Here is a 17,986-nt window from a genome sequence, read left to right as displayed (position 1 = left end):
CTGAACATGACAAAACGGAAAACACTGGGTCAACGACCCAGGAACCCTGACAGTACCCCCCTTCAAAGGCTGGCACCCGACGGCCGAAAGAGAAAAAGACCAGAACAGGGTGGGCGGAGGGGGCCCAGGACAGAGGGACGGAGTCCGAAACAAAAACAGTTCAGGGGCGGCGGCCACTGAGCAGTTCCGGTGGGCGGCCGCGAGGAAGGGTGCGGCGGCCGAGATGAGACGGGTCCGGTGGGCGGGTCCGGTGGGCGGCCACGCCGGCGATGACGTCCAGAACATAGCTTGGGCGACGGCGTGGCGGCCGCAGGACCAGGCGAAGCAGAAGCTGAAGTTGGACCAGGCGAAGCAGAAGCTGCACCAGGCGAAGCAGAGGCTGAGTCTGAGTCTGGACCAGGCGACAGCACGGGAGCCGGGGGTGACGGAGCCACAGCTATAGGGCCAGCGGGTGCGGAAGCCCCTGGCTGGAGACAGGCAGGGCCAGCGGGCGCGGAAGCCCCTGGCTGAAGAGCAGGAGAGCTCACAGCTGGGTGTGGGTGCTGTGGCTGCAGGTCCGGGAACTGAACAGGATGGTGGACGGGCGACTGGGAGACAGGAGGCGACTGGACAGGAGCAGACTGGACTGACTGGACTACAGACTGGAGAGGGGCAGACTGGACTGACTGGACAGGGGCGGACTGGACTGACTGGACAGGGGACTGGAGGACAGAAGACTGAACTACAGGGGACTGGAGGACAGGAAGAGACTGAACTACAGGAGACTGGAGGACAGGAGGAGACTGAACTACAGGGGACTGGAGTGAAGGCTGAACAGCAGGTGAGTGAACTGACTGGAGTGGAAGCTGAACAGCAGATGAGGGAACTGGCTGGAGTGGAGATGCTAAGGGATGAACAGATGTAGGCGAGGCTGATGACGGAGCTGAGGTTGGTGTGGCTAATGGCTGAGCTACAGACTGAGCTAGTGACGGAGATAAAACTACAGCTTGGGCTAGTAAGGCTGGTGCCTGGGCAGGGGACTGGTCAGCTAATCTAACTAGGGATAGTGCGAGGGCGTGAAAGGCTGGGTCAGGAGGTGGATGAAGTGGTGAAGTAGCGGGTGAACCGGTTAGCTCTTCCAAGCCTCTAAGGGGGTCAGGCTGGGTTCTGGCTGCCCTCAGCCTGGGCGCTGGGACAGGCACGAGAGGTGGCTGTACACAAGTCACCCCCACCCGAGAAACAGAAGCGGGTGTGGAGGTAGACTGGAGCTGCCCTCCTCCTGGGAGCTGGCACTGGTGTGGGTGTAGACTGGGCCCTAGCCATCTGAGGAGGTGAAATGGCTGAAGGGGAAGGCCGAATCTGGGCCGCCGTGCTGGTGGGAAATGGCTGAGTAATGGGTGTGGAAATAGTGACTGGGTGTGTGATATTGGCAGGTTTATCGGGGATTGTTCTGGTTTTTCTGCCACCACTATTTACAGTCTTTGGAGGAGCAGAGCAGAGGGAAACTCCCCATGAATCAGAGATGAGTCTATTAGTTATTTCAGGTGAAGAATCAAATGAGGAGGGTGGAAAACAGTCACTGGAACTCACCACCGGGAGTTGCTGAAAATAGTCCATGTTATGGCAGCGTGTGCGCCGCTTTTTCCCGGGAAGAGGAAGCGGGCGGGGTACACAGCCGAGCCTCTGGCGCGGGAGCCTCTGTTGAGCCGAGGTGGGAGGCGGAGCCGCTGTGCCATGGTTGAAGGTCCAGTGAATGAGGCAGGTGGCGTGTGAGCGAGGAGCGGACCCGCGAGAGAGGGAGCTGCCGAAGCGCGGCGCGAAACGCCCACTCTCCGCGGCAGATGCTCCGGTGCATGGGAGGAAGCAGGTGGGTGAACGCGGCGTCTCCAAGGCCCGCCCAGAGCCAAGCGAGTACCCTCGAAGACGTGCTCTCGCTCCGCGAAGAGCCGCTGTCTCTCCTTAAGCTTTTCCGCCCACAAGGAGAGCGCTGCCTCCTGCCGCTCAAAAAGGTCCGAGTCCGCTGGGTCCACAACGCGGGGTCGTGTCATTCTGTCAGGAGTAGTGTCGTGGATGAGAGAAGGAGGACCCAAACGCTGGACTCACAGGTAGGTAGGTGAAGATTGGTGTTTATTGTCGATGGAGTGAACAAACAGAACAGAGGTAGGAAATGGCTGGCTGGACGACTGACTGAATGACTGAAGGACTGACTGAAAGACTGAATGGCTGGCTGACTGAACGCAGGCGGAAACGACAACATAACATCACATGTACTTCAATGACACGACAACGATCGGATGGAACTGAGGACTTAAATACACGCTGGGTGATGAAGGATTAGAAACCGGTGAGTACACAGCTGAACTTAGTCTGACTAATGATACATGGAAATAACTGGAACACAATACGCAGGCGGTATGCTGGCACAGAAAACATAGATGTGAAAATAAACTGAACATGACAAAACGGAAAACACTGGGTCAACGACCCAGGAACCCTGACACGACTGACATTGATTTTGAGGGAGGTATTTTAATGTATGGTCTCAAGAACTTTGCCTCTTGTTTTAGTTAAATTGTTTATTTAAATTTATTTGGGCCATGTCTAAAATTTTGCAACTGAAAAGTGTCCCACTTAATTACCATGATGTCCTTCTACTGCTGTGGCATAAATTACTGGTGTAAATTAAATTTTCAGAAGAGCAAAGCAATTGAATAACATGACTAAACTTACTTGCTTTGTTTAATCATTTTGCATGGTTTTAACAAGTAAATGACACTCCTGTACAAGTAAAGAGTTTTTATTTTTGTCATTTTTGCCCCAATGAGTCCTTTCAGAATGCATTAACTTTCTTAACTTTAACGAAGGCCATATAAACCGTATCCAATAACAATATCAAGTCCTACTCTCGCCCTCAAATAAAAGTAATTTATTTGGCTGAGAACAGTGGTTCTCAAACACCTTGCTGGTGGAGTACAATATAAGTGAAGAAATATGGAATAATAAAGTAAACAGTAAATAGTAATACATTAATCCTTAAAATAAGTTTCCAGCATGATATCACACCAGTTTGTGAAATAGTCAAAAAAACACATCTATTTTTTCGCGTGGTCATGGACACAAATTGTTAATAGATGAAAAAAGTAATTATCCATCAAACCTAAAAACTAGTTGTTCAACCCTTGGCAGCAGGATGTACAGGCAAACTGGCAATGAGTTTTTCACGTTGCTGTGGAGGAATTTTGGCCCTCTCTTTTTTTTCAGAATTGTTTTAATTCAGTCATACTGGATGGATTTTGAGCCTGAACACCCTGTCAAGTAGGGCTGCTCGATTATGGCAAAAATGATAATCACGATTATTTTCACTGAAATTGAGATCTCGATTATTTGACGATATTTATTTAACCCTTTAAGACCTACCATAGAACCAAGTCCGCCAGAGCTTATATTATTTTTTTACATGTTGTAGTGCCATTTGTGGGAGCATTTCAAGTTGCTATACAACTGTTATAGCCCATATTTTAATAATATGTATGCATTAAGTCCATAGTAACTACATTAATTGCAAAAAAGTGCAATAAACTACAAGAAAATTGAAAATCGTTTTTGTTTTTGTTTTTTAACATATATTTTTACTTGGAGAAATTTAAGAGGTTTATCCCTCAAAACTTTAAATACAAAAAAGTTGCAAAAAATAGTTTACAACAACAGGAAATTAATTTTGAGTGTCTTCATAGTTTTATTTTGGAGATACAGCAATTTTTATATACTGCAGGAAAAACAAAAACAATCCTATGATGCAAATTTGCAAAGAAAACAGCAGGTGCATCAAAATAAACTATTTCCAGCAGTGCAATTCGAGTTCTAAGCATCCCAGAAACTATTCAGAAAAGTCAAACATGACCAGTATAGGCTTTTAAGGCCTACAAGTAAAAAAAAACTACATTTTCCGCGAAAATGACATCACTTCCGGTTTCGGGCAGGAAATGGCGGACATGTGATAGTTAGCGGTGACGTCTGTTTCAATGTGCGAAGTGTTACGAACAGCTGATCGGATCGGCAAAGCGTGTTTCTGGAATATTATGTTTTTGTTCCTGCAAGCGCTTTTTATGCAATTTATGTGGAAGGAAACCGTGACCGAGGACAAGCTGATGGCATAAGATGTAAGTTTCATATGCAAAACAAATTATTGCGCTAGCTTACACGGTTCAGGTTCTACAGGGATTTAAAAATAGTTACACAAAACGGAGCGCTGCTCTGACTGACTTTAAAGGGTTAACAATAACAATGTATTGAATAATGACTTTAAAAAATAATATAAAATAGTGTGCAACACCACTGAAGTTTTTTTTTAACCTCTCTTTTCAACCAACGGCAGTCACTCTCCTCTCCAAATAACTTCTGCTTAGCTTTCCGAGCTTCCCTCGGGTCCTCTTAATCAGCCGTCTCAACCTTTTTTGCGCCACGGACCGGTTTATGCCCGACAATATTTTCACGGACCGGCCTTTAAGGTGTCGCGGATAAATGAGGGAGGGGCTAATAATCAGCTCAGTCATTTTTAATGATCGTTGAAAGCCCAGATCGTAATCGTGATTAAAATTTGATTAATTGAGCAGCCCTACTGTCAAGGTCATTCTCTATTGGATTAAATACAAACTAGCAGCAAAAAATTTCTGGCACAACTTCACCTGCTTCCAAGGTGCAAGGAGAGGATGAAAGAATTAACAAAGCAGGAACTCCAGCAACACTTGAGGGAAGATGAACAACTTTAATAATTGACCAACGCGTTTCGGCTTGTGGCCTTCATCAGGATGACCCTGATGAAGGCCACAAGCTGAAACGCGTTGGTCAATTATTAAAGTTATTCATCTTAAATACAAACTAGGCCACAACAAAACATTTTGGGGGTTTTTAGCCATTTAGAGGTGGACTTGTTGGTGTGTTTTGGATCATTGTCCTACTGTGTCCCAAGGGTTATGTAGCAGGACATAAGGGTATGCTCCATAGTCAGGATATTCTGGAGCAGAATTTATGGTTCCAACAGCAACAACGACAAGTTGTTCGAGTTTCTGAAGGAGCAAAGGAGGCCCCAACACAAACTACATGTTTGACTGTTGATATAATGTTCTATTTATTAAATGCTGAGTTAGTTTTATACCAGTTATACGAGATGCAAACCTTGCAAAATCTTAAATTTTTATCTTGTTTTATGGGGCAACCGTGGCTCAGGGGGTTGGGAAGCTCATCTGTAACCGGAAGGTTGCCCGTTCGATCCCCCTGCTCTCTCTGTCCTGGTCGTTGTGTCCTTGGGCAAGACACTTTACCCTACCGCCTACTGGTGTTGGCCAGGGGGGCCGACGGTTCGATATGGCAGCCTCACTTCTGTCAGTCTGTCCCAGGGCAGCTGTGGCTACAACTGTAGCTTGCCTCCACCAGTGTGTGTGAATGTGAGAGTAAATGAATAGTGGAATTGTAAAGCACTTTGGGTGCCTAGAAAAGCGCTATATAAATGCAATCCATTATTATTATTATTATTATTATTATTATTATTATTTTGTCAGTCCACTGAATATTTTCCCAAAGGTCTAGGGGATCATTATAATGTTTTTTGGCAAATGTGACACAAGCCTTTGGGTCAGCAGTGGCTTTCACCATAGGTAAAAGCCACAGCAAGGTAAAAAGCAAAATCAACTTATCTGTGCATTTTCATGTTTCGGTTTATTGTAATGCTTGAGCACTTTAGATGTTCAGATCCACATCCATAATGGAGTATTATTAATAGTGCTGATGAAGTGATTTTTTTTTAATTTAAACTATTTTCAATCAAGTTAATAGAGATAAATGAATCATCATATTTTTGTATTCCTATTGTTTTCGGTTATGTGCCTATGCTGATAGTTGCTATGCAGCAACTCTCTATACTCTCGCCACAGGAGGCCTTAGCAGGGATAAACTAGCGAGTCCGTTCACATCAAGATAAACTGATAATTAGTCTTATGGTAGTGCTTTCGACTACTGATTAGTAATAATGAGGTAATAGTTGGGTAATAAAGTGGGAACAAAAAGGTAATAATATGGAAATTTGCACATTATTACCACCTAATAACCAAGTAATATCCAAGTAACATAATTGTAGCAACAATGGTTACAGGTGAGTAATATTATACTGAAATTCATTTACTGAATAACAAAGGGACAAAACATGGAGTAATAAAGTGGAAACAAAGCTATAACGATGAAGCAACACCAATTAGAGAAAGTAGTGTAATACCTTGGTAACAATATAAAACAACCTGCTAGCAATGCAAAGGATGTGTCTGTGCATTTGAATTATCATCTGTTAGAAAGGCTTTAAATGGTAATAACCTTTAATAATAAGACTGTTTTGACTGATGTTTTACAATAATAGGAAAGTATTACCATATTATAATGCTTCAATTCTAATTCTTTTTAAAAATTAATAAGGGCACCTTAAGAATTGCAATAATTACCTCGGAATATCTGTGGTACTTTCTGTGTAATACAAAGGAATCTGGGTTGCAAAATGCAAAACTGCCTGTTTCAACTTAATACCATGTTAATCACTACATAGTGCAGCCCAGATTCCTTTTATTACACATAAACTACAACAGGTATTCCTAGGTGATTATCACATTTGACATTTCCTTTAATAAGTTATTAATGTGGTACTAATGAAAAACAGGCAGTTTTGCATTTTGCGGTCCTAATTCCTACTTATATAACCAAACAAACACCAAAGATATTTCCAGCTAACATGTCTTGACATTTCCTTCAATAGGTTAATTTTTTTTACCAACTAGAAATAGGCAGTTTTGCATTTTGCAACCCTAATTCCTGCTTATTACACAGAAACCACACGTACCATCAATGTTTCCATTTAATAAGTCAGAACGATAAACACAACATTTACATTATTGCTTTTAAGCAAAGTAGGATGCTGGAGAACCAGGATTAACTGAGGCATTATAATATTATTATATTATATTTCTTATTATTCCTATTATTCTAAAACATCAGTCAGTACAACCTTATTCTTATGAGGTTATTACCATTTAAAGCCATTCTAATAATGGATTAAAATTCAAATGCACATACATAACCTTCATAGTGCTAGCAGGTTATCAAATTCTTATTATGCTACTATTACTAATTGGTTTACTCTTTTGTTTACTCTTACTCAGTTGTCAAAAAAAGGGCAATGTGTAGCTTGTTAGCACTGCACACAGCAGGAGTGGTAAGTCTGAGAAGTGCAAACAGATTCAAGTTTTCCAAGTACTATAAAGGTAATACAAAATAACTCACCTAGCTATTGTAAGGGCCCTGCCTGCATCAGGTAACCTAATTACCTGATTACTAATACTATGATGGCCTTTTATCCTGCTCAGGTTCCAGTGTGACTCAAGCATGTTGCTAAATGTTCATTCTCTGTCCTCTTTTTTTATATTCTTTTGTTGCTGTACTGTAAACTGACTGCCTCTAAAATTCTTCGAATTGTGTCACAGTTTTGTGTTTTCAGTGTTGTACAACTAAAAGTAAAGGTCATTGTAGATCAATTTAATCAATTTAATGTAGAAGGTTAAGTTGTTTTATGTTGGAAATGTTTAAGGTCGTAAGACCATGGATTTTAACTTACATACTGTTTTTGTGTACACATCCACAGTTCTTATTGCCATTAAACCTAAAACAGAAGCTGTTCTGGATGGAACAAAAAGAAAGACTCTGGACTCAGCTGGCAGGCTGCCTGATCACACAAACAATCCTCTGTCCTGTTTATAAAAATTGCCCTCATGTCAAGAATCCCCGGAATGTAAATAATGAAGGAAAACATGCAAACAAATCATCACATCTAAAACCCACTGCATATCATCAGTAAAATATCTTAACAATTAATGATATTAATGTGAGGGTTTACTTGATGCAGGCATTCCTGCTTATTTTAAAACTACAGTTGATATAGTGTAGATCCCTCCCGTCCATAAATATAAAAGATCCTGATTTCATGAGCAAATCAGGAGTTGCAGAAAAATATATTTGTTCAGAAGCATCGACTCTATAAAGCTGGGCAGTCTTATACATTGTGCATAGAGCTCCATAAATGCATGTGCTTTAGATTCAGATGTCTTTTCAACTGATGTGACTTCATGAGCAAGCACTCACTAACAAGATCAAAGCACAGCACAGCCACAGAATGTATGAATCAGACCAAAACAATCATTACTGCTCAGCCTGAAGGACTGATACGCATCATAGTAGGTTTAGGCTTGCCAATCCCACTGACCTTCTTTCAGGGTTAGCGATGGGTTGACATTCCATGACAGTTTCAATATGGATAGGAGCAAGAATGCTATGTATTTTTGTGTTGTTGTTGCCCTACAAGCTCTGCTGTTTAGACTGATCTAGAGCAACTTTGACTCTGTTACATACTGTTGGGACTTGACATTGTTCCTAAACAATATTAGGACATGATAGATTGCTATCGGTGGTGCTGAAATAGTGGTAGGTCAGTCAGTACAGTGCTTGATTGGGACTGTAAAGTATTTCAGCAAGAGTCTAGTACTGTGGCTAAAAATTGTGCAAAATATTCAGAAAAATCTGATTTACTATTATACAATAACACACAGGTAAAACTGAAATAAATTTTAACTGTTCTTTTGCAACAGTTGCCATTTTACCATTTTAAGGATTTGCTTTACAAATCCTAAAAGGAGAAAATTTGTTCCAAGTCTGTGAAACAACTTTACTCTTGTTTGCTTATTTTGTTTTTCTATCAATTCCATAAATGCAAAATGAGCACGTTGATGCCAGTGTGATTAAGTTTGTCTTGCTGTATTGTTGTTTAGTCAGCACTTTATCCCAGCCTTACTCCCTATTGTGTCAGCTTACACCTAATGAAGGAACAGCCAAGTTATGTTCATTATTTACCATACTGATGACCTTTTAGAAGAGGCCTCTGTGATGTCCAAACAATGGATTATGAAGAGGATTTTGTAGAAAAAGCAAGCAGTATATTTGTCAGCCAGTCTGCATTGGGATGTTGAAGATAATATCAGTGAATGGGTTTGTCTGACATGCTGATATTTTTCACGCAAAAATAGGCAAGAAACAATATGCTTGGGATAATTTAGAAATTGTCTCATGATCTGTTAATTACACATATGTCATATGGTAATCCTTTTATTTTCGCAGCATAATGACGTATGACTGTGAGTGGTTAAAGACCTGTGGCCATTAGTTTGGCAGACTTAGCAAATGGATGAAGTGAGTTGAAGAAAGAATTCCACCAGCTAAATCACTTAAATATAAAATTATAGTTGGTTTGGATATTACCAGTGAGCTTTTTCACCTTTGTTTGGCTATTAAGATTTCATTGATACTTATGCAGCTGTCAGTTTTCCATATGGAAAGTCACTATCAGCAGAAGCCTTCTTGATGAATGTGGGTTGTTGTTTTTCAGCCTGGTTCTATTTGCCCCTTCTTAACTTTGAGCAGCCCTGCTTTAAACAGTAGTAACACTATTCCTATAACAGTGATAAAATTAATTGCTTTGGTCATTGTCCTTATTGGTTCTGTTGCTCTCAACATTGCATTACGTAAAAGTAACACAAATCCCCGTGTCCAACTAAGGTTTGGGGACCGCTGAAGAAACAAAACGTGTGTAAATCTTACGGACTTGTCACTCAGTTCTTTTTTTTTTCTGTAACCACAACTATATTTCTATTCATCTACAGCCATCAGCAAACACTTTACAACAGTTTTTGCTCGTGTCCTCCTTCCAGAAACACGCTTTCCCCATCACCTTTAGTTCTGCATCGTCACACAACAATCAAAACAATCAGTGTCTCTAGTTAACAGCTGCAGAAGATTAGCAGTGTCGTTTTTGAATGGAGTGTTTTCCACAGACTAATCCGCTCAACCCCCCGCCCGTTTTTAACGTCGGTTGCATGATAAAACAGACAGCACGTCAGTCCTTCTGCTACTCGATCCCATTCCACATATTTCATTTAGGGCAGCCTACAGGCAGTGCATAACTTTGGCGGTGGAATTCATAAACAGCAGTAGCAGAAGCGAGACACTTGTGTGAGGGGAGACTCACCTGAGAAAGACCGTCTCTCCTTGTCGGACTGTGATATTGTCCATCACTTTGTTGTAGGACTGAGAATCCCCTTGGCTGCGGACCTGCAACCCTGCAGGTACAAGAAACAAAATCCTCAGGGAGAGAAAAATTGTGCATTTGGAAAAAGCGACAAAATATCCCCGGATAGACATCGTCTTTAGCCTTCGAAGGCGCACAAACAAAAATCATACAGCGAGACAATGAGGCGGTCCTCCGCCGTGAACGGAGATTATTGTACTCCCAGTTCATTAGTCTTAATCCAAATCTTCTCGCCAGGTATTTGTGGTGTGAAGAGCAAGGAAGACAGAGGACGCTGTCTGGCTGCACTATGGATTATCACTGCCCTTTGTTTTAAACGGGGGGTGGGGATTATTCTCATTATCCCTCTGTTTGATTGTTTGTTTGTTTTTTCTTTGGGTTTTGTTTGTCTTTTTTAAAACATAAGAAATAAGACGTAAAGATCCCTTCAGGAAAGTATTGAACGCTTCATCCTCGGTAGAGAGAATCGAAAAAGTACACAATTAAGAAAAGAGGACTTGGAATCGTATTTAAAGGGAGGAAGATGCTAAGTTTGCGAACTGCATGGGTAGCAAGTGATTTGACGATCTGTAATAAGTGCGCTTTCTGTGTCATTGTGTAGTGTCTGCAGATAGTGTTCAATGAAAAGGGAAAAAAAAAAACACGGCTGTGCTCATCATTATGGAAAAGTTCCTTCCTGTTAAAGTATTTTATGATGATCGTTTTTATACTTTATACCACTGCATAGAAAAATCTGAATCAGAATCAAGAAAAAAGAACTTCAGTATACACATTTTTGAAGCATATACAGTGCAAAAGATTTGAGCCACCCTTCATTTCTTAATATTTTGATGGGAAATTAGAACACAGGTGTAGCATTTTTTTTCTAATCAGAGTATTACTCTTAGATCTTGAATATTTCCTTTTGAAACGAAGTGCCAGAGTACCAGTAAACTCTTTTAAAAAGCAGCCACCTGTGCCTCCTCTCTCCTCCAAATGCATTTTAGGAATTGTGACATCCTGTACAATGTCAAACTGACATATTGTCTGAGTCTCAAACTAGAGAAGAGAGCAGGCACAAAATTGAGAAATGAGAAAATACCACTACATTTGGTAAAAGCTTATACATAAACATATTGACTGGCAATCAACATCCCTTTACAGTAGTTTATTTGGTTTTTCCTGTTGCCATTGTGCTCATCAGTGACATCCCTGCATGTTCGTCAGTTTGTAGCGAAATCTTTATTTGAATGATTACATTGCCAAAAATATTCACTTGTACGCCTTCACACCCCTTTCAACTTGAGAAACACTGCCTAATCACATTAACTGAATTTTATTTTAATGTATTGCACACCGACCTAAACATTTCAGCACTCCTGATGGCAATGGCACCTCACACAGAGGACACACTCAAAAGTCCTGTTTCCATTTGCAGCTTTAAGATTTGCAGTTTTTGGTACAAAATCTCTGCTATTCCACAATGGAATTTAATATTTTATTAATAAAAAGTTGGTACAAAGCAAAAGAAAAGAAAGAAAGAAATGTATTACTAATAATTCACAACTCACATTTCACCATCCATTCCTACAGTATTTTGTTATATAAGCTTTAGACACCATTTCTTGTTCATGGCTAATTCACCAATTTACCTAAGATGTCTGGGGCAGATTCATGAATTTGTGGAGTTTGCATGTTTTCTCAATACTGCAGCCCATAAAGCGTGCCTGTCATATAAACCATTGTTTGTTACTTGCCATACCTTCCCTTTTTGAAACCATATCTCATGTCAAGATTGATGTTTAGACTTTATTATTTCCATTTTTATTATCAATAAACATGGTTTCACATTGTCTAAAGGTGTTTGGTGTTGTTCAGTAATACCAGGAGTTCACTCAGAAAACAACACTGGATACAAAAGCATCAAGAGACTGCTTTGATTAATGGCAACCTAATAACTAATAGAGTTGTTTTTTATAACTTGGTCATATTAGATGTGTTTTCTCTTTTAAAAATATGGATGTTTGAAGATAATTTCTGGCTTAATTAGAGAATGATTATTCGGGCAAGCTCTAATCTTCTAACCTTTTCTTTCTGCAAAATAATCAATTATCTTTTGACATAACAAATGTCCTCTTTGTTTTTACTACCACTGTCTGGTATCATAATAGTGATTCATAGCCAGGGTCACTGTATTTATAGAACAGGTGCCATGCAATCTTTTTTGAAGCACTATGTTACCACAGAGAATTAAACTTGCTCATGGATGACATTGGCTTTGGTTGTTTAGACAACAAATGAATGCAAAATGAAGTTGTTGGAACTAAATATAGCACATCTTCGCAACAAACTGCAATCTAAGAGTCTGCAACACCATTTACTGTATATTTATTGTTAGGATTAGATGTACAGGAAATAGATCATGCTGGTGCTCTCGACAGAAAGCCAAATGGTCCCCTCTGCTGCTCTGCACTGTGATCTGTCTTGATGACTTCCAGATGGCTAGCTTTATTATTTACTCATGTTACAGCTAGTGCTGTCAGCGTTAATCTCGATAAAATTATGTTAATGCCATAACCGCATTAACGCAGCAAATCCGTTAGCGAGTTAACACAGATTGCACAGATCCCCCCCTCCAGGGGCAAGGGTACCTAGACCCGGGGCTTAGAGTACGCTTGGGGAGTGTGATCGTGTGTACAGCGTCTCTTTATGTCTGTCTCCACGTTGGTTGAGTGTGGAGTAAGTGTATATGAGAGCATGAGGGTGGGAATGGATGTTTGTATATGTGTGTGCCTGTATTTCTGTGTCTATATGTCAGGTTGGGTGTCAGGCGCCACCTCTCTGGGGACATCTTAGGCCCTCCAAGGTATGGAGGCCTATCTCCCCCTACCACCACTTCCCCTGCCAGTGGCGGACTCCCTCAGACATCGGTGCATTGGTGGTTCTTTGTGTCCGGGGATGGGCGTCCAGGTACACACCGGCTCACTCCTTGGCGGCCGCTTATCGGGGCCTGGAGCCTGGGGCTTTCTCGGGCCATTTCGGAGGTGGGGTGCCCCCGGCCTCTCGGCCTGGGGCTCGGTCACTCAGGCACGGCTGGCTGCCGGCGGAGCTCACAGGCGCATCACTGCAACTCCCCCTGGCTTCTGCTCCACGGCTGCTGAGTGAGCCCTCATCTGGGACTCTCCTCAGCTCTTTCTGGGACAGTGGCGCGGCTGCCCCTCTGTTGGTCTTCCTTGGTCTCTTGTATTCTGGGGGCCTCTGGATGTCTGGAGTTTTGATCTCCTCCATACCTGCTTCATGCCCTGGAGGACGGGGCTGTGGCCCCCCCACACCCTCTAGCAGATCATTACATGAAGGAACCTTTTAAAAAACAAAAAACAAACGCGTCCATGCTCACAGGTGTACACACGGGTGGTCACACCCACAAACTACACCCTTTTTGGCTCCTACCTCAAAGCACACTGTGTTCTGTTGATCTTATGTGCTGCACAATAATGTTTAATATTTAGTATTTACTGTCATATTCCCATATATCATTGTGATGTTGTTTATTCTATTACTCTTGTTCTCTTCTGCTTGTTTTCTTTTTTCTTTCTCAGCAGGTGACCCAGGTGATTGATATATGCATTTTTTTTTCTTTTTTTCTTCTTTTTTTTTCTTTTTCTGCTCATTCTGTTGGTTTTTGGTTTTTGCCCTTCTCCCCCGTCCCTCTTCTCAGCTGTTTCTCTTTCCCTCTTTCTTTCTCCCCTTCTTTCCCCCAGTCAAGTCTGTCCCGTATTCAGTAAGTGAAAATAAAATAAACAATAAAAGGTGAATCAAATGGACCATTATGGCAAGGCTGGGATGGTCAATTTGGTAAAGTAAATCCGTTGGGCATCTTTCTTTGCCTTTAGACAACAATTCTGATGGCAAAAGAGCCAAACGGGACAGGCAAAAAAGAAAAAAAACAAAACAAAAAAAAACACAGATTGCCCCGTGCATTGGACTGCACAACGTCTAGCGTTAGCACAGTTAGCTCCTTAACGCTTTAGGGCCGTGCAGCCCCGCACACGGAGCTATCCGCATTAACTCGCTAACATAGATTTGCCCGATTAATGCGGTTATGGCATTAACATAATTTTAACGAGATTAACGCTGACAGCACTAGCTACAGCCTTATTCTAATATGGATTCAATTCATTTTTCACCTGAAAACTCTATATACAATACCTTATAATTAGGGATGGGTACCGGTGTCCGGCACCGGTTCTGACATAAACGGTAGTAACCAGACCGAAAAGCAGCGCACATTTCGGTGCTTTATTTCGGTGCTTTTTTTTCCTGAGCTGTGATACACTTCTAGCCAATAATGTTACGTTTCCGAGGATAGTAGGCGGGTCCAGGTACGTGCGTTCTTTTAGAGCAGAGCTACAGATTAAAAATGCCCAAGGCGAAGCGGTCAAAAGTCTGGCTGTACTTCACAGCAAAATATGCAAACTCAGCAGCCTGCAACAAGTGCTTTAAGGTGATACTGTGATACTGTCAAAGGAGGTAACACCTCAAATCCGATGAAACACCTGGCGACGCATAGCGTTTTTTTTAAAAGCCCAGAAATGCGCCGTATGATAGCTTGCTGCGAGACCTCACACCGAGCGCATCTACTGTGCGTGGGTTGCCTGTTATCTGACCCGGAGTTAGCAATATCCCCCAAAAACCCCGAAGAGGAGAGTCCTGGCCCCTAGCCCTGCCAGTGTAGCAGAAATGATGAGGATGATGATGGCAGCAGCAGCCGTTCTTCTCTGCGTGAGTAGCTTAATGTTGTTCGTGTGTAATTTACGTTGAGTAGGCTAACCACGTTATTACATTAATGCATGTAAGGTGAACTAGCAAACCTCATCATAGCTACATGCGGCTGTCTTCTTGTTTGATGGCAGATACTCCCTTCACCCTGGCCAAAAAGGCTAAAATTACCAAAGAAAAAGTGGAAAACAGTTAAACATGAGAGGTTTTGGACAAAGTTTGTGTTTTTTCCATTGATTAAGCACTGCTTCCAGCCAAGAGTGATACCATATATGCCCCATAGCTGCAGAAAAGGCTAACATTGTTATCTTTTTACAAAAAACCAGCTGAACATGAGAGGTTTTTGGACCAATTTTGTGTTCTCCATTCTTTAAGCACCGGTTTGAGCACCGTTTGAGCACCGGCACCGTTTCAAAAGTACCGATTTGGCACCGGTATCGGATAAAACCTAAACGATACCCATCCCTACTCATAATGACAAATGACAAAACTTATTTAAAATTATTGCACATTTATTAAAAATAAAAAACAGTAATATAACATGTACATAAGTATTCATAACCTTGGACATGACACTCAAAAATGGAGCTCGGGTGCATTCTTTGTTCACATCTAGTAGCGGCTTCTACAACTTTATTGGAATCCACCTGTGGTAAATTCAACTGACTGGAAATGATTTGGCTCGGCAAGCCGGAGGAACGCGACGAGCCGGAGGAGCCCACACCGCCATCGGAGGGAGACCTCGGTGAGCCAGAGGGACTGCCACGTCCGTGAACAGCAGCCCAGCCGCCAAGCACAGTGGTAACACATTTGTTTTAGTTGGTCAAAGGGCTTGCACAAACCTCAGGACAGGCCTGCTCCTCTTTACATCAACGCTAAAACTGTTATGTATCTTATCTTCTGCTGTTCGATTTAAAGCTTCAACTTCCTCCACAGATTTTCTATAGGAGTGAGGACTGGTCATGGTCATGCAGTAAGATCCAGTCATGACTCAACTTTGGTAAATCTTTGGTAAGTCTACCTGACTTATAAAGTTTGTGGATATAACAATTGAAATTCCTCACAAAGTTGAAACAACTTAAAACTTTTCTGTTCCGTTAACGATTCAAACAGTTATAATTGTACATGGCTTAGAAGTTAAGAGTAAATACTGCTTTCTTAATTATGATTTTTGAGTAAATGTTTTTTTTCCGAGCTCCGCATGTGTACGTCAACTACGTCATGACGTTTTCTCTCTAACCTGAACAACGTTGACAGAAAACTCTGTTCAATATGGCTGCCCTTCTCGAGCGACTGGAGAGCACATTTGGAGAAACTTGTAAGTAAAACGGAAACTTCGTTATGTTTATTTTTTCCGTAAAAAAAGCAAGTATATTAATATGTTGCAGCCAATAACTTGTTTTCGAATGCGCTGTTGTTTTAAAAAGCACAGACCCAGGTGGTGAGTAGTTGTTCGCTGTTGTTCGCGCTCTTTTTCAAACCAATGATGTCGTTAGTTTTACAGTTTTAACTGATTAAAAAACAGTTTTAATAAGAATTGCACATAAAGAAAGTGTCTTAGTGATATTTTAACGACCCATTGCCAACGCAAGAAAGTTGGCGTTTTTAAAACAGCAGCCTCATTGTTCGGCAGGTTTTTGTTTTTCTTCTCATTAGCATCATTCAAAAGTGACTTAGCTAGCAGTGGCAACTTCTATCTAAAATAGGGTTGCCAACCGTCCCTTAAAAAACAGAATCGTCCTGTATTTAGAAACAAAATTACACGTCCCGTATTGAGCTAATAAGGGACGCACTTTGTCCCGTAATACAGTGAGAATCAAAAGTAGTCTATAACTTTTAATGGAATTAACACTTTGTTTGAAAACATAATTCCCAGCCCCTCTCCTGCTTTGTGACCAAAGAGCTGACAGCACACTTATGACAATTCGAGTATGACAATTCAGATTACCGCTTATCTCATTGGTCGAGGAAAGGTCGCTTACGGAGAAAATACTGGAAGACAACAGATGACCACAACAAGAAGCATGGCCAACAGGGAAACAAACGCTGACACTGTGGTGCAAGTCTCAGACGTCAGTACACCTAACGCTGGGCAAACATTGTGCGATTTTTTCAGTCGCGTTATTCAGGTCCTGCTCAAACTGCACGATTGACTCGCAGGGGTTAGAAGTTTGTAGGTCACGATGTATTCTCACACTATACGGCCCGATGCTCTGATGCGACCTGAGAGCTCACCCTGTGCGTCCATAAATTTAAGGTTATAGCAGAAAATCTGTCGCTCGCTCTCCCTCTCTGTCTTTCACTCACACAGACACCACCATCAACTTTGCTAAATTGCTAATGAAAAACACTGATCAGGCAGCTGTGATTGAGCAGCAATGCAAATCCAACTATTTTCACGGTTGTTGTGGTCGTGATAATTTTGTGAGGCCACATCGAAAAGGCTCGGATGAGCTTTCCAAAGTTCTACAAGTTGTGCCTCCATCACTTGTGGATAGTACACACACTGCACTGCTGTGCTATTCCGTCTTTTTTACCGACGTTTACGTGTTTGCGCGTGAGCAGTGTGAGCGGCTGCGGTGACACCCTCACGAGCGATTGATGATCGGGAGCTGGTCGGTAGCTCTTTACCCCACTTATACTACACGACGCAGGATGAAGGCCAAAATCGGTCCGATCACCAAAACGGTCGCACGACTCAAAAATCGTCTCAAAATGGGCCTAAAACCACACAGTGTAAGCCCAGCATTAGAGCAGGGAAGAATGGGAAAAGGAAAACACCTGGCTGGAAAAAGTTAATATGGGCATGTGCAGTGAATATCAGCGCTATGTGGCCAGAAGTGTGATAATATAACTTATTTTGTGTAATAAACACCTGGAAGGATAGATGATTACAACAAATAGATGACTAATACATAAAAGTAATACATAGATGAATAATGATGATGAGTAATGATGCGTAATCATGGGAACAAGCGGGTTTACAAACGGGAGCAGCTGAAATAATACCTCAATAATACCGACTACGGAATGGAACAGTTGTCAGCCACCCCCTCTACATGGATGACATCAATCTGT

General features: G+C 41.9%; 1 protein-coding gene across 10 annotated transcripts in view; it reads right to left on the bottom strand.

Annotated features, from left to right (window-relative positions):
• The window catches only part of ntm (neurotrimin), a 489,818-nt gene that overhangs the window by 148,879 nt on the left and 322,953 nt on the right, over positions 1-17,986 (bottom strand). For 6 of the 10 annotated variants that reach the window (XM_082549230.1, XM_082549225.1, XM_082549228.1 and 3 more), the window contains exon 1: positions 10,091-10,379. The exons of 1 other annotated variant lie outside the window; for it this stretch is intronic. In XM_082549230.1, the coding sequence (XP_082405356.1) occupies positions 10,091-10,263 (173 nt within the window). In that variant the 5' untranslated portion in view covers positions 10,264-10,379. Of the gene's footprint in view, positions 1-10,090; positions 10,380-17,986 lie in introns of those variants that run through there. 3 more of the 10 variants (XM_082549227.1, XM_082549229.1, XM_082549234.1) reach the window with 2 other exon arrangements.

The sequence above is a fragment of the Aulonocara stuartgranti genome, assembly GCF_965226115.1.
Source record: "Aulonocara stuartgranti genome assembly, chromosome: 10".
NCBI classification, from domain to species: domain Eukaryota; kingdom Metazoa; phylum Chordata; class Actinopteri; order Cichliformes; family Cichlidae; genus Aulonocara; species Aulonocara stuartgranti.
Note: the sequence above shows the minus strand (reverse complement) of the source record. Positions and strands in the feature narration are given on the sequence as shown.